This window comes from Mobula hypostoma, chromosome 3 (genome assembly GCF_963921235.1).
Source record: "Mobula hypostoma chromosome 3, sMobHyp1.1, whole genome shotgun sequence".
NCBI classification, from domain to species: Eukaryota; Metazoa; Chordata; class Chondrichthyes; order Myliobatiformes; family Myliobatidae; genus Mobula; species Mobula hypostoma.
In genome coordinates this window covers 60,871,048-60,897,293 of record NC_086099.1, presented here as the reverse complement: position 1 = coordinate 60,897,293, position 26,246 = coordinate 60,871,048, and the positions used below count along the sequence as shown (strand labels likewise).

Here is a 26,246-nt window from a genome sequence, read left to right as displayed (position 1 = left end):
GGCGGGAGCCATTTTGATTTTTTTCTTCTTATCATCGGAGTTAAGAGAGGCCGGACTGCGCAGGCGTGTAACATCGGGCAGTGAAGTGCGGAAGATTTAAAAGGTCAGAAATCCTGATTCGGGTTTAATTCGGAGAAGGAAGTCTCAGAATCGGAGCAGGAGTGCAGTGGGAGCCATTTTAATTTATTTTTCTTCTCATCATTGGAGTTAAGAGAGGCAGCACTGCGCAGGCGTGTGACGTCGGGCAGTGAAGTGCAGAAGATTTAAAAGGAACACAGCCTTATACAGCAGGCAGCGTTGTTTTGCGGGTAGCGGAGTGAGACGGGAGCAGAGTGAAGGCTTAAGGGCTTTGGCTCAATGGCTTAGGCGGAAACGGGCGAGGCAAAGCAGGTTTGGTTTTCAATCTTCCCTGTTCTTTGAGGAAAGGGGGAAGTATGAGTGTGAGGGCAGCTTGCTGTTCTCGGTGTTGGATGTGGGAGGTCCTGGAGTCTCCTAGCCTCCCAGACGTCCACATCTGCGCCAGGTGCACCGAGCTGCAGCTCCTAAGGGACCGTGTTAGGGAACTGGAGCTGCAGCTCGATGATCTTTGTCTGGTCAGGGAGAGTGAGGAGTTGATATAGAGAGGAGTTACAAGCAGGTGGTCACAGCGGGGCTACGGGAGGCAGACAAGTGGGTCATAGTTAGGAGGGGGAAGGAGAAGAGTCAGTTATGAGAGAGTACCCCTGTGGCTGTGCCCCTTGACAATAAGTACTCCTGTTTGAGTACTGTTGGTGGGGGGGGGGGACAGCTTACCTGGGGGAAGAAACAGTGGCCGTGCCTCTGGCACAGAGTCCGACCCTATAGCTCAGAAGGGTAGGGAAAGGAAGAGGAGGGCAGTAGTAATAGGGGACTCGATAATTATGGGGGTCAGATAGGCAATTCTGTGGACACAGTCAGGAGACCCGGAAGCTAGTTTGCCTCCCTGGTGCCAGGGTCCGGGATGTTTCTGATCGCGTCCAAAATATCCTAAAGAGGGAGGGTGAGGAGCCAGAGGTCGTGGTACATATAGGTACCAATGACATAAGTAGGAAAAGGGAAGAGGTCCTGAAAGAAGAATATAGGGAGTTAGGAAGGGAGTTGAGAAAAAGGACCGCAAGGTGGTAATCTCGGGATTACTGCCTGTGCCACGTGACAGTGAGAGTAGGAATGGAACGAGGTGGAGGATAAATGCGTGGCTGAGGGATTCGAGCAGGGGGCAGGGATTCAAGTTTCTGGATCATTGGGATCTCTTTTGGCGCAGGTTTGACCTGTACAAAAAGGACGGGTTGCACTTCAATCCTAGGGGGACCAATATCCTAGCAGGGAGATTTGCGAAGGCTACTGGGGAGACTTTAAACTAGAATGGTTGGGGGGTGGGAATCAAATTGAAGAGACTAGGAGAGAGAAGATTAGTTCACAAATAGAAAAAGCTAGTAGACAGCATGCGAGGGAGGATAGGCAGGGGACAGAGAATGGGAGCACTCAGACCGAAGATGTAGGGGAGAAGGAAGAAAAAGATATTTGCACCATTAGGGATAAACAGAGAGTAAGAGGTGGAGAGTTTCTTAAATGCAACTATTTTAATGCTAGGAGCATTGTAAGTAAGGTGGATGAGCTTAGAGCATGGATTGATACCTGGAAATATGATGATGTAGCTATTAGCGAAACATGTTGCAGGAGGGGTCTGATTGGCAACTATTCTTGGATTTCATTGCTTCAGGTGTGATAGAATTGGAGGGGCAAGAGGGGAAGGTGTTGCATTGCTTGTCAGAGGAAATATTACAGTGGTGCTTTGGCAGGATAGATGAGAGGACTCGTCTAGGGAGGCTATTTGGGTGGAAATGAGGAATGAGAAAGGTGTAGTAATGCTTATAGGGGTGTATTATAGATCACCTACTGGGGCGCAGGAATTGGAGGAACAAATTTGTAAGGAGATAGCAGATATTTGTAGTAAGCACAAGGTTGTGATTGTGGGAGATTTTAGTTTTCCACACATAGACTGGGAAGCCCATTCTGTAAAAGGGCTGGATGGTTTGGCGTTTGCAAAATGTGTGCAAGACAGTTTTTTACAGCAATACATAGATGTACCAACTAGAGAAGGGGCAGTGTTGGATCTCCTGTTAGGGAATGAGATAGGTCAGGTGACAGAGGCATGTGTTGGGGAGCACTTCGGGTCCAGTGATCACAATGCCATTAGTTTCAATATAATTATGGAGAAGGATAGGACTGGACCCAGGGTTGAGATTTTTGATTGGAGAAAGGCTAACTTTGAGGAGATGTGAAAGGATTTAGAAGGAGTGGATTGGGACAATTTGTTTTATGGGAAGGATGTAATAGAGAAATGGAGGTCATTTAAAGGTGAAATTTTGAGGGTACAGAAACTTTATGTTCCTGTCAGGTTGAAAGGAAAGGTTAAAAGTTTGAGAGAGCCATGGTTTTAAAGTGATATTGGAAACTTGGTTCAGAAAAAGAGAGAGATCCACAATAAATATAGGCAGCTTGGAGTAAATGAGGTGCTCGAGGAATATAAAGAATGTAAAAAGAATCTTAAAGAAATTAGAAAAGCTAAAAGAAGATATGAGGTTGCTTTGGCAAGTAAGGTGAAAATAACTCCAAAGGGTTTCTACAGTTATATTAATAGCAAAAGGATAGTGAGGGATAAAATTGGTCCCTTAGAGAATCAAGGGAACGGCTATATGCCGAGCCAAAAGAAATGGGGGATATTTTGAACAATTTCTTTTCTTCCGTATTCACTAAGGAGAAGGATATTGAATTGTGTAAGGTAAGGGAAACAAGCAGGGTAGTTATGGAAACTATGATGATTAAAGAAGAGGAAGTACTGGCGCTTTTAAGGAATGTAAAAAAGTGGATAAGTCTCCGGGTCCTGACAGGATATTCCCTAGGACCTTGAGGGAAGTTAGTGTGGAAATAGCAGGAGCTCTGACAGAAATATTTCAAATGTCATTAGAAACGGGGATGGTGCTGGAGGATTGGTGTACTGCTCATGTTGTTCCACTGTTTAAAAAGGGTTCTAAGAGTAAACCTAGCAATTATCAGCCTGTGAGCCTGACATCAGTGGTGGGTAACTTGACGGAAAATATTCTTAGAGATGGTATATATAATTTTCTGGATAGACAGGGTCTGATTAGGAACAGTCAACATGGATTTGTGTGTGGAAGGTCATGTTTGACAAATCTTATTGAATTTTTTGAAGAGGTTACAAGGAAAGTTGACGAGGGTAAAGCGGTGGATGTTGTCTATATGGACTTCAGTAAGGCCTTTGACAAGGTTCCACATGGAAGGTTAGTTAGGAAGGTTCAATCGTTAGGTATTAATATTGAAGTAGTAAAATGGATTCAGCAGTGGCTGGATGGGAGACGCCAGAGTAGTGGTGGATAACTGTTTGTCAGATTGGAGGATGGTGTGTAGCGGTGTGCCTCAGGGATCTGTACTGGGTCCAATGTTGCTTGTCATATATATTAATGATCTGGATGATGGGCTGGCAAATTGGATTAGTAAGTATGCAGACGATACTAAGATAGGTGGAGTGGTGGATAATGAAGTAGGTTTTCAAAGCTTGCAGAGAGATTTAGGACAGTTAGAAGACTGGGCTGAAAGTTGGCACATGGAGTTTAATGCCCCGACTAGGAGTTGAGGATGCCATCGTCTACCTGCTGAACTGTGTCTATGCCCACCTGGACAAGCCAGCGAGCACTGTGAGGGTCATGTTTTCTGACTTCTCCAGTGCATCCAAGACCATCCGCCCTGCTCTGCTGGGGGAGAAGCTGACAGCGATGCAGGTGGATGCTTTCCTGGTATCATGGATTCTTGATTACCTGACTGGCAGACCACAGTAGGTGTGCTTGCAACACTGTGTGTCCGACAGAGTGATCAGCAGCACTGGGGCTCCACAGGGGACTGTCTTGTCTCCCTTTCTCTTCACCATTTACACCTCAGACTTCAACTACTGCACAGAGTCTTGTCATCTTCAGAGGTTTTCGGATGACTCTGCCATAGTTGGATGCATCAGCAAGGAAGATGAGGTTGAGTACAGGGCTACGGTAGGAAACTTTGTCACATGGTGTGAGCAGAATTATCTGCAGCTTAATGTGAAAAAGACTAAGGAGCTGGTGGTAGACCTGAGGAGAGCTAAGGTACCGGGGACCCCTGTTTCCTTCCAGGGGGTCAGTGTGGACATGGTGGAGGATTACAAGTACCTGCGGATAGGAATTGACAATAAATTGGACTGGTCTAAGAACACTGAGGCTGTTTACAAGAAGGGTCAGAGCCGTCTCTATTTCCTGAGGAGACTGAGGTCCTTTAACATCTGCCAGACGATGCTGAGGATGTTCTACGAGTCTGTGGTAGCCAGTGCTATCATGTCTGCTGTTGTGTGCTGGGGCAGCAGACACCAACAGAATCAGCAAACTCATTCGTAAGGCCAGTGATGTTGTGGGGATGGAACTGGACTCTCTCACGGTTGTGTCTGAAAAGAGGATGCTATCTAAGTTGCATGCCATCTTGGTCAATGTCTCCCATCCACTACATAATGTACTGGGTGGGCACAGGAGTACATTCAGCCAGAGACTCATTCCACCGAGATGCAGCACAGAGCGTCATAGGAAGTCATTCCTGCCTGTGGCCATCAAACTTTACAACTCCTCCCTTGGAGGGTCAGACACCCTGAGCCGATAGGCTGGTCCTGGACTTATTTCATAATTTACTGGCATAATTTACATATTACTATTTAATTATTTATGGTTTTATTACTATTTATTATGTATGGTGCAACTGTAACAAAAACCAATTTCCCCCGGGATCAATAAAGTATGACTATGACTAAGTAGTGTAAAAAAAAGATTAAAAAGTAGTGAGGTAATGTTCATGGGTTCAATGTCCAGTTAGAAATCGGATGGCAGAGGGGAAGAAGCTGTTCCTGAAATGCTGAGTATGTACATTCAAGCTTCTGTACTTCCTTCCTGACGGTAACAATGAGAAGAGGACATGCACTCTTCCATGCACTCTTTACTGAGTGCAAAGGTTTGAACCATGTCCCCCACATTTGTTGTGTTTGTAACAACTTCAATCACTGATTGACTTGCTAAGCCTTTTAAAGATCAACTACATGGTGTAGTTGTGAAGTTACAGTGCTCCTAATCAGTATTATATTATGAAGTAATATGCACAAGAAAATTATTTTCAATTTAACAATGTTCTGAAAGACAACGCAAGAGTATGATAGTTTGAAAAAAGGATCTAGTGTTTTCCCGGCATATATGACGAATAAACTCTTCTCGGGCTTCCAGCAGGGTACAGGTATTGATTTTAACCAACTTTTCAATGACAAATTCTGCCATCTTCATCAGGGACAATGCCTCGGCGTGTCTAATCCAATGGTATTTACACCCCCATTGTCCACCCTCCTGATTGATTAATTTTATTTAGTTTTATTTTAGCTCTGGTTTTACTTCATATTTCCACTGTTTCTGGAAGGATCGTCAGGATCCTGAAGAAATAATCTGATTAATACCGTCCACAAACCCATAAGGAAGTTCAAATTGCAGCTCATGTGGGTCAAAGTTGACCTAGGACTCAGGACGGCTAGCATTTACAGGATTTCCTGTGCTTGCGGAGCAGTGTATATTGGCCAGATGGGGCGCACAGTGGAAACCCGCATCATGGAGTACAGGAGTACCCGTTTGGGCTATCCAGAGAAATCGGCGGCAGAACATTACATTTGCAAAGGCCATAGGATTGACTTTGATGGCATAACACATCTGTGCCACGTCAATAGTTTTTGGGACCGCCCGATGAAGGAAGCCACTGAAATAAAACTAGAGGAAAAGAATTTTAACAAAGACGAAGGTCTCACTCCAAGAAGGAACTGGAATTTGATTGTAAATAAGGTGTGACAGTGGAAACATGATTGGATTAGAACTAACCAATCAAGAGGGATGGACAATGGGGGTGTACATACCACCAGACCAGATGTGCCTAGGCATCATTCCTGATGAAGATGGCAGAGTTTGTCATTGAAACGTTGGTTAAAATCAATACCTGCACCTGGCTGGAAGCTCGAGAAGATAGATCGTTTACCCTGGAGTAAAGGAGTGACCTGACAAAAGTTTTAATATGAATAGTACAAAATCAAGATGACATAAAGGTGGGAGGAAAGAATTTTAAAGGTTTAAATAAACACACAGAGAGTAGTTCATATTTGGAACTTACTTCCGAATGAGGTATTGGAATCAGATATAATCACTACATTTGAGACATTTAGAAAGGAACCCAAATACATGAGGCATACAAAGACACAAAAGCCACACCTAGCACAGGCAAATAATAAACACAAAATACTCTGCAGATGCTGGGGCCAAAGCAACACTCACAACACGCTGGAGGAACTCAGCAGGTCGGGCAGCATCCGTGGAAATGATCAGTCAATGTTTCGGTCCTGATGAAGAGTTCCAGCCCGAAACGTTGACTGATCGTTTCCACGGATGCTGCCCGACCTGCTGAGTTCCTCCAGCGTGTTGTGAGTGTTGCTGCAGGCAAATAATTCCTGTTGACAGATAAAAATTTTGGCAAGAAAATGGTGAGCTAAGGGGCTCATTTTGGTGCTATATCACTCTTAACTTTTCGTATGAACAGCTACTCAAGTACATATTTCAACCTGAAAAGTTAATAAGTATAAAGACAAGAGTTTAATAAAAGCACCTTCTGTAAAGGAATCAGTGAAAGTGCTAATGTGGGACAACAAAGAAGGGTAAATGATCAAATAAAAACAAAGGTTTTTAATACATTTTTATTTATTTCCATTGCCTTTGAAGATAAGAAAATGCAACCGATAATCTGATGAAAAGTTCCGACTTTACCGAGAAAGTGGAGAGGGAGGTAAAGATGCTGAACAGCTTAGGGAGGGAATTCGGCAATGACCAAGGAAGCTAAAAGTCTACCAGCAAGGAGCAGATACATAAAAGACTAGGAACAAACATCCAAAAGAGAATTATATGGCTTCAAAAGGAGGAATGAGGAGATGAGGGAAGGTACAGAGGAATTTAAAATCATGAATGGAAAAAAATGTGTTTCAATATATCAAGAGACCACACAGATGATCAATCGGTACAGGTACAGCATATGGGAGCAGGATAGGTTGGCTGAGAATAGTTTGGGGTCAAACAGGATGCTGATCAAATGACTAAAGAAGCTGGAGTAGATAGCAAAATCAATGGTGAAGAGAATAATCAATGGTAATGATAAATTCATGGTCTCATTCTCCGTAAAGAAACATTTCCTTAGTCACTATTCAAATCAATCACTCAGTCTGACCAAGACCCAAAAAATAGGTGTTGTAAACAACAGGAAGGTAGGACATGATTTAAAAGAGCATGAAGATAATTGCTAGGTGATACATTTTCCATCAACTTCTCCTCAAACTATTATTCCAGTATCCTTAGATCAATGTCCTCCAGTTATTGATACCTCTACCAAGGATAATCTTTCCTACTCACTAGATCTTGGGCCCAAAAGTAACCCCCCACACCACTGTGAAAAACTGAAATACTTAACAATTTCAGGTGGTCAGTTTTTCATGTTTGTGTCAGAACTTGCAGGTATTAATGCAAAATTAATCACTGAACAAAGACTTAATAGCATAGTATGGGCCCTTCGTCCCATAATGTTGTGCTGACCCTATACAAACCCACTCTATGATTAATCTAACTCCTCTCTCCTACATAGCCCATAGGCTTCCATTTTTCTTTCATCTATGTGCCTATCTAAGAATCTCATCAGCCTTAACCACAACCTCTGACCCTTTCCATTCATCAGGGACATTTATCAGGAGCGGTGCATACTCAAGGCCCTTAGTATTATCAATGATCCCACTCATCCATTCAGCACCCTCTTTGACATTCTACCATCAGGCAGAAGACTCCAATGCATAAAAACAAGAATGGTTAGGATGGGAAATTAGGCTTCTGAACTCCCTGCCATATCTCATTCAAAGTGTCACTGATTAATCTGCTCTGTACTTTACAATATTTAATTTATCAGAATCAGGTTTTTTTTAATCACCGCCACGTGTGGTGAAATTTGGTAATTTAGCAGCAGCTGCTCAATGCAATACATGATAATACAGAAAGAAAAAAAAAGTAAATCAATTACAATAAGTATATATGTATATTGAATAGAAGAGTAGATTAAAAATAGTACAAAACAGAAATAATAATATACAGTTTTTAAAAAGTGAGGTAGTGCTTATGGGCTCAACTTTCATTTAGGAATCATATGGCAGAGGGAAAGAAGCTGTTTGTGAATCACTGAGTGTGTGCCTTCTGGCATCTGTACCTCCTCCCTGACTGTAACATTGAGAAGAGGACATGCCCTGGGTGATGGCCATCCTTAATCATGGACTTTGCCTTCCTGAGGCACCACTCCTTGAAGATGTTTTGGGTACTACGGAGGCGAGTACCCAAGATGGAGCTGACTAATTTTAATGACTTTCTGTGGCTTCTTTCGGTACTGTGCAGTAGCACCCCCACCCCCCACTTCCACCAACCTTACCAGAGAGTGCTGCAGCCTGTCATAATGCTCTCCATGGTACATCTACAGAAGTTTGACTGTTGTAGTTGACAAACCAAATCTCCTCAAACTGCTAATAAATATAGATGTTGTCTTGCCTTCTTTAGAGCTGCATCAATATATAGGGACCAGGTTAGATTCTTGGAGATCTTGACAACCAGGAACTTAAAATTGCTCACCCTCTCCATTTCTGATCCCTCTATGAGGATTGGCTTGTGTTCCTCGTCTTACCCTTCCTGAAGTCCACAATCAGCTCTTTAGTTTGTTTACTTATGTGTAATCTATCTGAAGATTTTATCCCTACTTTCACAAGTTAATTTGTGTTACATAAACTACAGTGCTTTGTACCTTGGTTTGGAGAAACTTTGTCTCGTTTGACGGTATACATGTACATAGTTAAATAGCCATAAACTTAACAGCTTGTTCCAAACACTTACCACTCTCAGTGAAAATAAAAAAATCTACCTTTGACACCTCCCATAAATTTTCCTCCACTCACCTTACAGGTATGCCCTCTGGTATTAGCCACTGTTGACCTGGGAAAAAGGTGCTGGCAGTCCACTCTATCTACTCTAATTATATAATTTATATACCTCCATCAATTCATCTGTCATCCTCCATTCCAAAGAGAAAAGACTTAATTCACTCAGCCTTTCCTCACAAGACATCCTGGTAAATCTGCTCTACACCCTCTCAACTATAATGACATGGTTAGCAAGAATCTCATCACAGATACTGTTTGATCTGCTGGATATTTCCAGGATTCTCTTTTGTTTCAGATATCCAGATCTACCGAGTTCTGCATCTCGTAGCTTCAATATGTGTTTAGTTTCCTTTCTCTTTAACTACCAATACAACAATTAAAATGGCTGAACTTTTGTCTCTGTTCTATCATTAACATTCACGTTCTGTTAGGGATTATTCTGGCATTATGTAAATATAACAGATGTTAATTCAGATGAGAACCTTTAGTTCTTAATGTAAATTTCAAATATAAAATTGAAGTTGAACGTACACCCTTGCAAACTGGTGACCAAGAGATGTTTGCATATGCATCAGCCAAAAAATTAAAACAATGGGGTTATGCTAATTAGCCTGCATCAATCTTGGCAATTATGGGTTTCGGTTGGCTCTCTTTCCTCAGAAGTTTTTAAAGCGTATCTGTGTTAATTAGTTTCTCCCAGCAAAGGCATTTGAATCTACAGATGTCTCTTATCAATTACAATGTGCTTCCATTGTAAATATTTACCTCAAAGGAACCATTTGTCAACCCAAAGTATTGAAGTAAACGTCGTTGTAACTATTGAATCACCTTTGATCTTATGGGTACAAGAATAAGTTTGCAGAACTCTACTGAGAGAGTCTCCACGAGAATGTCTTTTTGTCATGATGAATAAAGACTCTCTTTTTCACAATTTCACTAGTTTCTCCAGTGACTTAGTCACAGTCAAAACATTTGGAGGTTTGTCTTGGATACATTCATGACCAAATTACGTGGCCAGTAACCTCAGCTATCCAAGGAGGACAAAAATTTCTGATCGCGACCCCCCCATACTTAGATCTGCTCAGGCCAATGATCTTGGGGTCACAAAGTATCAAAGAACAAGGTGGAGAGCTGGAGAGGTAAATGTGGAAGTGTAGTGGTGTGTGTTTGTTTTGTGTAAATGACTAGCAACCAGACAATATTGGGCAGTTTGTTAAAACAAAGCTACCAGTTGCAAAAGGTGGTCATCGACCATTCGGGACGCCAGAGGGGTGAGGATATACACGTTCAGTTAGGTAAGTGTAGCCTGGCTACTGAGAACATTTGGGTAGTGTGGAAAATACTGCTTGGGATGCCAGAGGGTGCATGTATACCCTTTTGGGGAATTGTTTGTGTGTGTTTGACTGTGTGTGGAAAACTTAAGAATCAAAGCCTAAGACAGACAATAGCACAGAAATACTTTCTACATAAAAGCAATGCAGCAACTTCATGGGCTTAGTTATGAATAGGAGAACTTACAGAGTATATACTCCATAAACTTGAGAAGGCTGAACAGGGAATGGACCAAGCCAGGTGGGTTAAGACCTGGACTTGGAAGAACATTGGCAGTGGTAGAAAAGCCGATCAAAAAGGAAGACAGATAAAGCAGCAGTCATTTTATGTCACGTGTATTTGAGAGAGAGAGAGGACAAGATATCAGGTATCACATAATATACTAGAAATATGTAAGTAAGTGTATAAGAAGAGCTGGACAGAGTGAATAAAAGAGCGAGAGCGCGCGAGAGTGCGAGAGATGAAAAACAAGTACAAAGTAAATTAATTATTAAAGTAAATATACATCACCATTTATTTTTGTGGGGCAATCACAGTAAATACTAGAAACACAATAAGATCAATGAAAAATTGCACCCAACACAATGGAGAAACAACAAATGGCCAAATGACAACAAATTGCAAATATAAAAAGAAAGAAGAAATAATAATAATAAATAGAGAAACAATATATACTGAGAACATGAGATGAAGAGTCCTTGAAAGTGAGTCCATAGGTTGTGGTAGCAGTACAGTGATGGGGTAAGTAAAGTTGAGTGAAATTATCCCCTCTTGTTCAAGGACCTGTTGGCTGATGCTTAATAACTGTTCTTGAACCTGGTGGTGTGGGTCCTGAGGCTGCTGTACCTTCTTCCTGTCACTCTCAAGCAGGAATTGGTATGTTTCATCACCAATCCTTCAAAGCACTTCATCACAGCGGATGCAAGTGCTACTGGATGACAGTCATTGATGCAGTCAGAACAATTAGAACAATACATGAATGGTTTAGTCAGAGTGCGGTAAATTGGATAAGGCCCAGCAGCGTGCTCACTGGGCAGCAGCCATGGAAATGACTGCTGAGAAAGGTGATGAGGTAAATTGGAAAGTACTGGACCAAGAAGTTGAAAAGTAGGAAAGCACTCACAAACAGGAGAGGTTATACCCAATACTGCCTGTTGGAATGGCACCTACAGAGACCAGGCAACAAGCTCAGAAGCCCGATAATCTCTCACACTCTCATTACCACCATCCACAAGCCCTTCACCCCAGCAGAAAAGCAGAGCAATATGTCCAAACTGCCCTCACTTTGAGTTGAGAGTGGAAATTTTGGAGTAAGTTACAAGAAATTATCAAAATCCACCAAGGCACCCCAAAGAGGTACACATATTGGTTAAAGCTAAATGCCTGAGAAATATGTGGGACAGCATGACCCCAGGGATGAAGGAGGGAACATGGGGAACTAATGGAAATGTCGGTAATGAGAGGTACTGGACCTTTAAAGAAGTGAGGCAGTGAGTGGGAGAAGGAGAGAGTAACTGGGGAATGATAATGTCAGTTAACCCAGAAGGCCGATGAACCTGCCATGGACTATGCAGAGCAAAAATACCGGGCCTACCAAGAACACTCAGGGCTGGACAATCCTGGGAGAATGACTCAAGTCTTCCTGAAAATGCTCAAGGAAAGGCTGAGCTCAGTCCGCGTGGAGGTTTTAGACTTGGGGATCCACCTGTTCCACAACAGTTTCATGGGCTGGGAAAATAGACAGAAAGACAAGGAAGAGGGGTTGAAATGTGGCTGTAGTAGATATAGCTGCTACAATGACAGAGAGGACTTGCTTTCTGTGCCAGCAACCTGGGTACCAAGCAAAGGTCTGCTGAAACAAACAAAAGGGTAAAAACGATGGTTTGTTACAGCTATGGCCTCTCAGGCCATGATCGGAGGCAAAGTTGCAAGAAGGAAATAAGGCGTGACAGCCATTCACCAACCCAGGCAGAAACCACAGAACAATCCTCCCTACCCACATTACTTGTTCTATCATCTGGTCAAAGACAGCCCATTCAGGCAAACAGCTATCAGCAGCCCCCATCGCCAATACCGGTCACCCATGGAGGTACACAAGCACTCTAATGAAGGGTCCGCTATGCAAAATTTTAGGAGACACAGGAGCCTCAGTATCCATAACTGACCTTGCCTACAACTGGGGTGGCTATTTCTCTTACAGGTGTGTGGGGGGGGGGGGAGGCAAGGGGAACAAATGAGAGTAAAAAAAAAACTGAGCCTTAGATACTTCAGATAGAGTGGGGGCTCTTTCCAGTGGATTTCTGGGTATGCCCAAACAATGATGGTACTCTCCTGGGGATAGATGCACTTGGCAAGGCAGATACTGTCATAGGTTCCAGAACAGGACGGATTCGGATTACATGAGTAGGGGTGAGAGAGTGTGGGGCAGGGCGCAGAGTCGGGGACAGAATGTACGAGTGACTGGGTGCAAAGCCTGTCATGTGTTTGTTAAATCTGTATTGGAGGGCGTTTGAATTAATCCAAAAAGAAGTGAAATGCATCTGCAGGATGTCTTAAGAGGCAGTCACTTTAAGTAGGTGTGGGTGAGTGCGTGTATGCGTGCACGCGTGGGGGAGGGTGAGCATCCATCTATCTATTCCTTTGTTCTTTAGAATATGTTTATAGTGCATTAAGTGTTTGTTCCAAGTACTTTTCAATTTATTTGCGAAGCTTCAGAAGGAAGAAAAGTGCAAGCATGGATTTTTGTTTTGCCTTATCTGTGTTGAAGTTTGTGTTCATTTCCTTATTGCTTTAGAATTGAAAGAACTTTGGAAAGCTGAGACATAGTCACAGTGTTTGTCTCATAAAAAGCAAATGAATACCCAGGATTCAGGTCATTCCTGTCTCCTAGATTGGAAATGTGGAACGTGCTTGAGTCCAGCATGTGTCAAGAACATGCAAATGAGAGTTACCACTGCTGACAATAGAGAACCAGAGGGAGAAGACAGACCAAGTGAGTCAGCCCCCTGACAATCTCAATACAGGAAAATAAATAATGACCACCAATCTCCTGAATGAAACACACCTACAAATGAAAAGGAATGGAAACGTGAGAGTGGATAGCAAGCCGTGAATAACGTGTTAAAATATAACAGTAATGGTATTCTGTAATGATGGCTGGTTCTGGGAGATAGATGATTAGTTATATCGATCAGAATAGAAAGATATTGAGAAAGTAGATGGGAAGGAATCAGAGTTGTCCCAGAGACATCAATCTCGACAGCAAGGTAGACCGATGGAAAGAGAAGAAATCACACACAGCATCCGAAGGCAGTCACCCCATCCTGAATGGGGAGTGAGCTCAAATGAGCTGGCCCTTTCAATGGTTGGGCCTGGTATCAAAAGGACAGTTTGAGAGGGGTGAGATTCCTGCAGCTAATTGAATAGAGACCACCCCAAACCCTCCTGTAGATCAATCAAAGAGACCGATTTACTAGTTGTCAGACTATTCTGATAACCCGCTACAGTTTAAGGACTGATTAAAATCAAGAAGACATACAGTATGTGAACTGTTGCCTGGGAAGCTGAAACAAAGTTACCTTGCTGGTGCCCCCTGCCCACACAGTAATTACTGACAGCCATGTCGGAGAGTTTCGGTTATCAGAGACTGAAGGGGCAAAGATAAGGATGTGATTAAAGTGCAACTGGCCAGCAGGGAAGGAGGCAACAAGCACATGAATGACAAAGCTGCATTTTAAAGACTGATTGAAATCCAGAAGACAAATATGACCAAGAAGAGCATGTAATCAAATTTCTGGAATGCTTTATTGTCATCAGTGCTTAATCTTGCAGATAGCCAATTAGGGATGGCAGATAGTGTAGATGTTGATACATAGGGACATGATAGGTAAGTAACTGGAGAAGGGCATTGTTGCTGCCCCACTTAATTAGAACCTCTTTAAAGTTTGGCCTTCTGGGACAGATTTCTGTCCAGGGGCTGAGAGGAGGGTATAGATCTTAAAGATACAAGAATGTGATGAACCTTGAATTTGTGGGACTCCACCAAGAGGGTCTTCAAGAGAATGTCAGTTTGTCACGATGAATAAAGACTTTCACCTTCACGACTTCTCCAATTTCCCCAGTGACTTAGTCACAGTCACAACATCACTACAACTTAAAACATACTCATTGTCTCACTTGTTCAGCTCTGATGAAAAGTACTTGAGCTGAACTTCTCTCTCCTTCATCTAGTTTCATTTTGTTGTTTCAAAGTTTGAATGTTTGCATCTCCCCACCTTCAAAAACTAAACCACACTGCATAAAACTTAATGATGTGCGGTTTTATTCCAAAAGTGGTGAGGTATATGCAACTTCAGAGTGGTACACAACGGCTTTTCATGCTCAAGCAACTATGTTCTCCTCAATTCTCCAAATATGCTTCACTTGTTTTGAAGACCAATTTACATTATCCAAGTTGCATGAGATCCAGTGAGTTAATTTAAAGCATCCAGCTGCTTTGGCTGAATCAGCTCATAGTCCCCATCTTTATAATATTTAACAGCTTTTCTTTACCACATCCCGAGCAATAGTGGTGACACACCATACAATTGGAACAATTTAAGCTCCTTCACTTAAGCAACCATTTTCCCTTTAAATCTTCTCTAATAACAGAATAAAAAGATGCTTGGTGGTATGGATTGTGAAGGGAAATATGAACAAAACTGAGAGATGATTTACAAATTGTCAAGATTCTTTTCAAATCAGCAAATCCACACTTCAAATCAATCTCACTGAGTATATACAACAACTCGTGGTTCAAAAATGCAGCTTCGTTTCGGTATGGATTCACATCTTTGCGTCTCTGGATTTGGTTGCTAAGGGAACTTTGTTTCCTCTTCCTCATGTATAAGGTGTTTCTTGGTATTATTTTTTACAGATGTACAATAAGAAAATTGCCAAGAACAATCATGGTCATGAAAAAACCATGACTGCCCACGTCATTTGACATGGCACATAATGAACAATAAGGAACCAATCACAAGATAGCAATGCTCCAAAATAAAAGAGAAGAGAGCATTAAATCCACAACAGATCTCAATAAATACAAAATTAAAAAATGTAAATGCTGGAAATACTCAGCAAGGCAGGTCATATCAGTGGGAAGAGAAACAGAATTAACACCTCACACGCAAGACTTTCTGTACAAGTCTTGTACACCTTGACTCCCCCCCCCCGATCCTCCCCAAACTTACTTTCTCCTCTTCTCTTCCAGCTTTCTCTGCTGTCTCCAGAGCAGTTTTTCTACTCATAAGGCCCAGTGATCATGTCCCTGCCAACCCTTTCCATGCTCCGTAATTGGCTCCCAAATTATTTCATTTGCTTCCTCACAACACCCTGAATCTTTCCCCGCAATATCATCACTGCAATTTCCATCCTCCACCAAGATTTGAGGGGGAAGAAAGCATGTGCAGGACTGGATTTACCATTTCTACAGTACATAATGAATTTGATAAGCCATAGATAAGCAATATTGGAGATAGAGTATCTTGATCTAATTTAGCAAAAGTCCCCCCGCCCATAAAAATACATAAAAACATGTGTTAATGAAATCTGAGGATAAAGTATACAAGAAATACTTTTGCCCTTTATCATTATTATTCAGTTAAATTATTCCAATATAGTTTTTAGCTCTAAGCAGTTAAAATAATGTAACGGCAATAACATCAGCAATACTTTGAAATGAATATTTTCATTATTACATGGGTTATTTCAATGGTTAGATTACAAGCCACTCAATGGGTCAGATTTTGATATGTACAGTATAAAGATCACAGGAAGTTGATTTCTGTAGCAAAAACATTGTTTAAAGAAAACACTGAACAGACAATACAAATATTTAAGTATTGTATAAGCATATTCTGATTATTCATTGCATCTGATAAAAAACAATTAAGGATTGACTTAGCAGTTTCCTACTTAAAAATACTAAAAAAATTCCCAATTTAATAACCCCAAAATCTTGTCATTGCTTTTCTTGCAGAAAAAAAGTGTTTTGAATTTTCCATCACACTTTAGATAATCACACTTGATTACTGAATAACAACCAATGCCAGAACAAATTTAAAAACCAGACTTTACAAAAGGAAATATATCAGATATGATTTATTAGTTAGTACCAAGTTGCACTACAAGTTACTAACACATGTTGTGCAATTTCTTTTTTTTATCAAAGTTGATCATACAACCACAAATGACTGGTGACTCCAGTCCACTGAAAAGCAAACACCCAAATTTAACTGCAGATAATTGCATACAAATGAAAAACACTTTAAGAGATCCCAAGAAATACAGATGTTTTTGAAAATCATTCACTGAGAATATTTGAATAATCTTGTACCATCATGATAGCACCTTGCAAATTACCTAGTGAATATATGATTGAACATATCGAACATGTTTAAATAGTACCATATTTATTATTCATAATAAATATATTATTTTTAGTGCCAATGGAAAACATTCGCTATTCTCCAATCCTCTAGCACCTCACCTGTGGTAAAGGATGTTTTAAACATCTCTGCCTCAGCCCCTGCAATTTCTGCATTAGCCTCCCACAAGGTCCAAGGAAACACCTTGTCAGGCCCTGGGGATTTTATCCACCCTAATTTGCCTCCACACCGCAAACACCTCCTCCACTGTAATCCGTATAGGATCCATGAACTCGCTGTCGTTTTGCCTCACTCTTATATACTCAATGCCTGTCTCCCGGGCAAATACAGATACAAAAAGTCCATTTAAGATCTCCTATATCTCTTTCAGCTCCAAGCATAGATTACCACCATAATATTCCAGTGGACCAACTTTGTCTCTTGCTATCCTTTTGTTCTTAATAAATCTGTAGAAGCCCTTAGGATTCTCCTTCATCTTATCTGCTCGAGCAACCTCATGCCATCTTTTTGGTGTCCTGATTTCTTTAAATGCTCTCATGTATTTCTTATTCTCTTCAGGTATCTCATTTGTTCCTATCTGCCTATACCTGCTATGCACCTCCTTTTTCTTAACCAGGGCCTCAAAGTCTCTCGAAAACCAAGGTTCCCTAAACCTGTTATCCTTGTCTTTTATTCTGACAAGAACATACAAACTCTGTACTCACAAAATTTCATGATTGAAGGCCCCCCACTGACCAAGTACAACCTTTGTCAGAAACCAACCTTCCCCAAACCACCCTTGCTAGATCCTTTCTGGTACTATCAAAATTGGCCCTTTTCCAATTTAGAATCTCATACCAAGGACCAGACCTATCCTTCTCCATTACTATATTGAAACTAAAGGCATTATGATCATTACATGCAAAATGTTCCCCTACAAAAACTTCTGTCACCTGTCCCATCTCATTCCTTAATAGGAGAGTTAGTATCATACTTTCTCTAGTTGGGACATCTAGGAAACTTTCTTGAACACATTTGACAAACTCTTTCCCATCCAGCCCTTTTACAGTATGAGAGTCCCAGTCAATATGTGGAACGTTAAAATCAACTACTATCACCACCATAGGTTTTTTGCAACAGTCTGCGATCTCCCTATACATTTGCTCCTCTAAATCCTGCAGACAGTTGGGTGGTCTATAACAATCTCATTAATGAGATCATACCTTTCTTATTCTTCATTTTCACCCATAAAGCCTCACTAAATGAGCTCTCCAGTCCTTCCTGTCTTGGCACTACTGTGACATTTTCCCCGACTAGCAGTGTAGCAGCGCCACCCCTCCCTCTTTAATCCCTCCCACTATATCACATCTGAAATAATGGAACCCCAGAACACTGAGCTGCCATTCCTGCCCCTCCTGCAACCAAGTCTCACTAATGGCTAAGTCTTAAATCCATGTACCAATCCATTCCCCAAGCTCATCCACCTTTCTTACAATACTCCTTGCATTGAAACATATACAACTCGGAACATTAAAACCACCATACTCAACCTTATGATTCCTGACTTTGTGTGTAGGCTTAACAACATCTTTCTCCACAACCACTTCACTATCTGTTCTTGCACTCTGGGTCCCAACCCCTATAAATCTAGATTAACCTCCTTCCCCCCCACAAACACCACCAGCAAACTTCCTGCTCGGAGAGTCGCAGAGTAGCTCCCTCTCCAGTTCAGGTGTAAACTATCCCTTCTGTTCAGGTCCCACTTTCCCTGGAAGAGAGCCCAATTATCTAGTTCACACGGTCTGTTAGAAGTTGGAGCTGGATGCATTTCCTGCAGGTGTAGTTCTCAGGGGCACTGTTAGGTCTCCCTGCCTTCCCACATCATGGAAGAGGAGCAGTCCACTATCCTGCCTGGTATCCCCACTGTTCTAAATAACTTGACCTTCACAGCCATCTGTGACAAGTTCCACAAGTTCACCACCCTCTGGCTAATTCTGAACCTTAAAAGTTAACCTTTCAGTAATCTTGCACGAGGACTCCCAAGTCCCTTTGCACTTCTGATTTCTGAATTTTCTCCCTATTTCGAAAGCCGTCTATGCCTTTAATCTTTCTACCAAACAGCATGACCATACACTTCTTTGCCCATTCTCCCAATTTAAGTCCTGCTGCAGACTCCTTGCTTCCTCAACACTACTTGCCACTTCACCCATCTTTGTATCATCTGCCAGTTTGGCTGCAATGTCATCAAAACAGTCATTCAAATCATTGACATTTAACGTGGAAAAATAGATTTCCCAACACCAACCCCTGCAGAACAGCACTAGTCACTAGTACCCAGTTGAAAAAGGCCCTCTTTATTCCCATTCTTTGCCTCCTGCCAGTCAACCTTCTATCCATGCGAGTATCTTTTTCTCTAATACATGTTCTTATCTTGTATAGCAGCCTAAAGTGCAGAACCTTGCCAAAGGCCTTCTGAAAATCCTAGAAGGAAACCCCCACACCCAAGAATAAAAGTTGTCAACTCTGATCCAAGATGCTCATTTCCAGTTTTTCATATCCTTTGATTTTCATGCACCGAGTAAACTATGCAAACATAATTTCCTTCGTGAAAGGTCATATTCATACCAGTAAGAAATCCTGCATTCGCTGTCATTGACACAATTTAAACTTCAGTTCTCTCAAACAGCTTTGTCCATATTAAGAAAAATTATGCCTGGATATCAGAATTCTATTTTTTTGTATTAGTTGGCCAAATCATGCAATTAGTTGTTTACTTTTTGCCACTACACTCCCAATACAAATTCCTAAGGAAGTGAACATAATTATATGTATGAAATTATCATTTTCACAAGTTTCACTTTAAATTGGAAAAGCTTTTGCTATATTATTTATGCTTAAGTGACACATTCCTTTGCATCTGATATCATAGGTACGCCAGTTATAGTTTAGAACTTCCTTGAGAACTTGGATGCAAAAAAAATCAGCTACATATTGTTTTGTTTCAATAAGTAATCAATCATGAGTCACAACTTCTTGACTTGCCAAACTATGAATATATCTCATTAATACGATATTCCACTAATGAGTTGATTTAAAAGGCCTTACTTCGGTTGAGATAAGCATCCTGGCGCTATCATATTTTGAGTTTCTTCATTACTTTGGACAGCTGTTAGGTCCGCCATGTTAACCTTTACATCGTTGGTGAGCCCAGGAAACTTGGGCAGCATGTGAAGAATCTTCTCAACTAGAGTATCGCCATGATGCGCAACAGCACCTGTGGAGAAACAAGGTGTTTTTTGGTTACATGAACAAACTTTGATTATGGGACAAAAGGTGAAGTATCAGAACTGCTCCCTGGTGCTCCTCTTCTGAAAATGCAGAAATTGTAACAGGCTAGGTCATCAACAATATGAGGAACCAGTGGACCAAATCTCAAAATTTACCAAGTCTGATGCTGTCACAGGGTCTAATAAAAATCTCTAGATTCCTTATTGTTGAGGAACAGTATACAGTACAATAAATCCACAGTCTAAATTTCATTAAACATGAACTTAAATGTCTCGGTGCTTCATTATGTGAAAAGGAGTTATGACTTACAGAGTCCTAAATTAGTTTTCTAACCTATATTCGAAGTTTCCTCCCCAACAGAGATGGCCTCTAGCTGGCTTAAGGAAAAGAAATGTAGATTTAATAGGCAGCCAGAAACAGTGAGCCACCCAAACAGGTCCTGCTTGAAGATCCTGGGGAGGAGATAGTAGCACGTATTGCAGGGTCGAGGAAGCAACAGGCTGGAGTCTGTGAAGGGCAAGATACCCAAAGGAAATGAGATTGGTGATTTTCTATGAGTAACTGGCCTGATGGCCAAGTCAGTCTGAGGAGGTGTCTCATTGTTGACAATCCACCTCAGCAACATAGAGGTCAGAATGCCAAACCACAACAACATCCTGCTTGAGAACACACACTGTTCAGGTTATAAACAGTTCACCTGAACAGAATCCTGCCATAATGAGCTGTATCACAAACATCAAGAGTCAAAAATGAGGATGAAGGCAAAAGTGATAGAAGAATTCAACACCAAATCAGTTTTGCAATTCATAAAGGGGATGGAGGGGAATGTAATTGAGACTCCTGCCAAAGACTTATCATCAGGAACCAAAGGGGGAAAAGGAAAAGGAACCATGAAAATACTGCAAAGGGTGCAACTGGGAGAGCAATTTTAAAATAAATTAAGGAGGAGTATGATCCAGAGGACTATTCAAATTTAAGAGCGGTTGGAAATACTAATTTAAATTTTTTGACATTGGAACACAAATCATTAAAAAAATACAAACCAAACCCCTGCAAAACCATACCTTGAGTATGTTTTATCCTCCCCAGTTCAGTCCCTTCCTACCTACATCCATGACACTTCACACATTCTGGATCTTTTCAATGATTTCAAGTCCCCTGGCTCCCATCATCTTATTTTTACTATGGATGTCCAGTCTCTATGCATCTCCATCCCCCACCAGGAAGGCTTCAAAGCTCTCCACTTCTTTCTGGAAATTAGACCTAACTGGTTTCCCTCCACCACCACTCTCCCCTGTCTAGCGGAACTTGCCCTCACTCTTAATAATTTCTCCTTTGGCTCCTCCCACTTCCTCCAAACAAGAGGGGGAGCCATGGACACTCGTGTGGGTCCCAGCTATGCCTGCCTGTTTGCTGGCTACTTGGAACAGTCTATGTCCAAGCTTACACTGGTGACCATCCCGCACTTTTCCTACACTACATCAACGAATGCGTTGGTGCTGCTTCCTGCACCCATGCTAAACTCGTCGACTTCATCCACTTTGCCTCCAACTTCCACCCTGCCCTCAAATTTACCTGGTCCCTTTCCAACACCCCCCTCTCCTTTCTTGATCTCACTGTATCTATTTCCGGAGACAGCTTATCCACTGATGTCGATTATAAACCCACAAACTCTCACAGCTACCTGGACTATACCTCGGCCCACACTGTTACTTGTAAAAACGCCTTCCCCGCCGCATCTGTTCTCAGGATGAGCCTTTTCATTCTAGAATGAAGGAGATGTTCTCCTTTTTCAAAGAAAGGGGCTTCCCTTCCTCCACCATCAACGCTGATCTCAACCACATTTCTTCCATTTCATGCACGTTTGCTCTTACCCCAACCTCTTGCAGGGATAGGGTTTCTCTTGTCCTCACCTCCCACCCGCCTCCGCATCCAGCACGTAATCCTCCAAAACTTCTGCCACCTCCAATGGGATCCGACCACCAAGCACATCTTTCCCTCCCCTTCACTTTCTGCTTTCCGCAAGGATCGCCCCCTACGCAACTCCCTTGTCCATTCGTCCCTTCCCACTGCTCTCCCACCTGGCACTTATCCTTCCAAGCGGAATAAGTGCTACAACTGCCCCTACACCTCCTCCCTCACTACTATTCAGTCCTTCCAAGTAAGGCAACACTTCACCTTTGTGTCTGTTGGAGTTATATATTGCGTTTGTTGCTCCCAGTGTGGCCTCCTGTATATCGGTGAGACCCAACGTAGATTGGGAGACCGCTTTGCTGAGCACCTACACTCTGTCTGCCAGAAAAACCAGGATCTCTCGTGGCCTCCCATTTTAATTCCACTTCTCATTCCCATATGTCCATCCATGGCCTCCTCCTCTGTCGTGATGAGGTGACACTTAGGTTGGAGGAACAACAACTTATATTCCGTCTGGGTAGCTTCCAACCTGATGACACGAACATTGATTTCTCAAACTTCCGGTAATGACCCCCACCCTTTCTCCAGTCCTGCCGAAGGGTTTCGGCCCAAAACGTCGACTGTACTCTTTTCCTTGATGATGCCTGGCCTGCTGAGTTCTTCTAGCATTTTGTGTGTGTTGCTCGGATATCCAGCATCTGGAGATTTTCTCTTGTTTGAAACCAACCCCTGGATCTGGCATCAGAAAGTGGAACACAAACAACCACCCAGAAGTGTTAAGAGTGAGAAAGTGAGAGCGCGAGAGAGTGAAGGAAATCAGTACCGGTCAGAAAAGTGTTCGGAAAATCAAGGGGACTGAAGGTCAATAAGTGCCCAGCACCTGGAACTCTGCACCCCAGAGAAGAAGTAAGGAAAAATTAATATTGATCAATGAGCCTGATAATAGTTATGCCTGAAAAATACTACAGTCTATTGCTAAAGACATAATAACAGAACATCTGCAAAATGGTGACAGGATTAGCTAAAGAAGGGTTTGCATAAGGAAGATCATACTTGATAAAATTACTTGAATTTTTTTATGACTAGTTTAGTGCATGGGTAAGAACCTGTGGATTCATTGCTCTTGGACTTTCAGAAAACTTTTGACAAGATCCCACATAAAATTATTGTGCAAAATGAAATCGCTTGGGATTCTGGTAATGTTGTGTCATGGACAGAAAACTGGTTGGCAGATAGGAAAATAAGAGTAGGAATAAACAAGTTATTTTTCAAGTGGCAGACAGTGAGCATCAATATAGTCCAAGGTTCAGTGCTTGTGACCCACAAGATCGATTGATTCAGATGAAGCTAAATGTACCATTGTCAAGTTTGTTGGAATATTTCTGGCAGAAGTATGTGCAGCAAGGATGATGAAGAGATCTTCTAGAATGACTTAGACTAGGGGTTCCCAACCTTTTTATGCCATAGACTCTCATCATTAACTGAGGGGTCCTTGGACCCCAGGTTGGGAACTCCTGATTTAGACACTTTGACAAAATAGAATAATGTTAATAAATGTGAAGTTATTTACTACCTTGATGTTAAAAATACAAAGCCAGATGATCTGAATGGTGAGAGATTAGGAAAATGCAAGGTTTGGTCGGACTTGGGTGCCCTTTTGCCATTGACAGTTAAGAATGCAAATGAAATGTTTACTTTCTTAGCAGGAGGATTTGAGTAGAGGTGTACCACAATCTTACAAGGCTTAGTGGGAGCACACCCTGTGTGCATATTTGTTATCCATATCTGAGAAAGGATATTCTTGCTATGGAGTACAGCAAAGATTCACCAGACTGACTCCTAGAAGAGACTTTGGGACATTTGAGCTTGTATTCACTGAAGTTCGGAGGAATGAGTGGGGACCTCACAGAAACTTTTAAAACACCAACAGGACTGGATAGACTAGACCCAAAAAGATACATGAGATGTTCGAAGTCAAAGCATACCTGGTAATTGATTTAAGACTGAGACAAGGAGCTATTTCTACACCAAAGAAAGATGAATCACTGGAATTCTCTAACACAAAGGTTCTGAAGCCAAAATCATTATGTTCAAGTAGAAGAAAGATATAATTGTTTTGGCTAAATGTTACCAACATACAAAATCTCACACAAGGTGACGTGGCGCAACTTTCATCCAAGATGATAGTGCAACCTTGTATATGATCCCTGTATACCTTACAGTAATATTCTTAAGTCCACAGAAACAAGCAAAGCAATAGCCTGCATCATAATGATAAATAGCAAGACCATAAACGGTAAATAATACCAAATAAGAACTATTCAAAATGCTGAAAAATAAGTCATTGTTCGTTCACACTGAATTAAGTAATATATTAGCCTAATTATCACTGTCATAAATTACATTCTGTTTGATACATGCAAAAACACTTATCTAAGAATGTAAAATATGCAAAAAACATTTTAAAATAGCTACGTTATAGTTAGCATTAGCTTCAGATTAGATGTATTAATGAATAAGCCAAAATATGACATAGTAAGGAAAACGGTAATGTAGATGAAGAAAAGTATGTTTTACCTGAAAGATCAAGTGTTCGATCCATAAAGACAATAGATGCTTTATGCTGAGCATTTTTTCTCCTCTGTTTTGCCAGTGGATAATTAGCAAGTTCTCCTGCAATTAATCTACTGGTAGGGCCAACTGCAAAACATTCCTCTTTGAGCTGTACCAGCTCAAATATAGAGTTCAAGGACGAAACTAATGACTTGATTTGAATTTGAAGTTCAAAAGGCAAAGAATGATAATCAACGTCATTCAGGCTTCCAAATTTCTTTTTGTCAGGCCGGGTGTTATTGAGCAGTTTCAGGTCTTGAGGCACAAAAGAGAAAAAGGATGAATAGGGTGCAGTGATGAACAGGTGGGGAGCAAGAGGCGCCAGTAATATAGGCAGGTGCATGACCTCCCCTGTATAGTTCATATTACCCATCCACTGACACAACAACTCCCCGAATTGCTCGAAGACCAGCTCCTGCTCGAGTTCGGCAGTCACATTATTGGCAAGCAGGTGGACAGAGTGGCTGACTGCGGTGATCACCACACAGTACTGGAAGGAGCTTAGGGTGACAATATCACGGATGACATCAGCTGTGCGCCCCTTTAACAAAGTGCTCACCACGAAAACCGCTTTGGCTTGCTCCGGGACGCCAGCTTCGAAGGAGCTGAATTCTTTAACGTTGAGGGCGCCGGCCTGGAGCAATTTACTTATGCCGCCGACCCAGTGTAAGCTCTCAGCGCATCCCGAGTCTATGAACACCACCGCCCTTTTAACCTTCTCACACACCTTCTCCCATACGTTATGGGCAACCCCCACAAACTTCGACCCCAAGCCAGATCCATCACTCATGCTTTCTGAGTCCAAAAACCACTACAGGAAACTTGACACACAGCAACGCACCGTCAGCCAAAGATGACGCAGAATAGCACTGGACGCAAATTGATGATGACTTGGGATTTCGCGACTTCGGTCGCACACGCAGGCATTCTGTTTATTTGGGACCTCGCGGGACTGTGTCAAGCTCAGATTTATTTTGTCACAGGCGAACATCACACGGTATAAATGTCATGAAAATCAGCTTTTGCAGCAGCAGCCTAGTACGTTGCAAACGGAGTTAAAATTAACTTAAATTATGCCTCATTTATACCCGTACAAAATAAATAACAAAATACATAACGCAAGTGCAAGATTGAGTGGGAGGGAAAAATCTTAGTCAGAGGTAGTGTTAAGGTTTGTGGAGGTTGTATTCGGGTGTTTGTGGGAAATAAATTAGTTATTTGGGCATACAAGTCTGCGGTGGTAACGCAGTCAAAGCTCTGAATTCAAAAGCCAGCAAATTATTATGCAGATTTATAAATGTCTGGAGTACAGCATTCATTTCTGTTCTCCCAATTATAAGAAGAATGTAGAGGCTACAGAGATGGTGCCAAAGAAGCATACCTAGTGCTGCCTGGATTAGGGGGTGGCCAAGTGGAGATAAGTCTCTACCAAATTTTCCCTCTGCTGGCCTGCTGATCACTCTTGTACAACATTCTGGGCCAAAGAGCTTGACCCTATTCTGTACTGTTCTGTGTTCTGTGTACAGTATATCAATACGTAGGGTTCTTTAGATTTAAAATGTTCATGTTGACTGTTAATGTTAAAACAAATTACCTTGACTGTGACT

The 26,246-nt window shown here is 41.8% G+C and overlaps 1 protein-coding gene across 2 annotated transcripts in view; it reads right to left on the bottom strand.

The window, feature by feature from the left end:
* Positions 1–25,674, bottom strand: part of scfd2 (sec1 family domain containing 2) — a 303,002-nt gene extending 277,328 nt beyond the window's left edge. The window contains exons 1-2 of one of the 2 annotated variants that reach the window (XM_063043149.1): positions 24,604–25,674; positions 19,930–20,098 (exon numbers count right to left, since the gene is read on the bottom strand). In XM_063043149.1, coding sequence (XP_062899219.1) covers positions 19,930–20,098; positions 24,604–25,429 — 995 coding nt within the window. In that variant the 5' untranslated portion in view covers positions 25,430–25,674. The remainder of the gene's footprint in view (positions 1–19,929; positions 20,099–24,603) is intronic. The other variant, XM_063043148.1, reaches the window with a different exon arrangement.
* Positions 25,675–26,246: the final 572 nt, after the last annotated feature.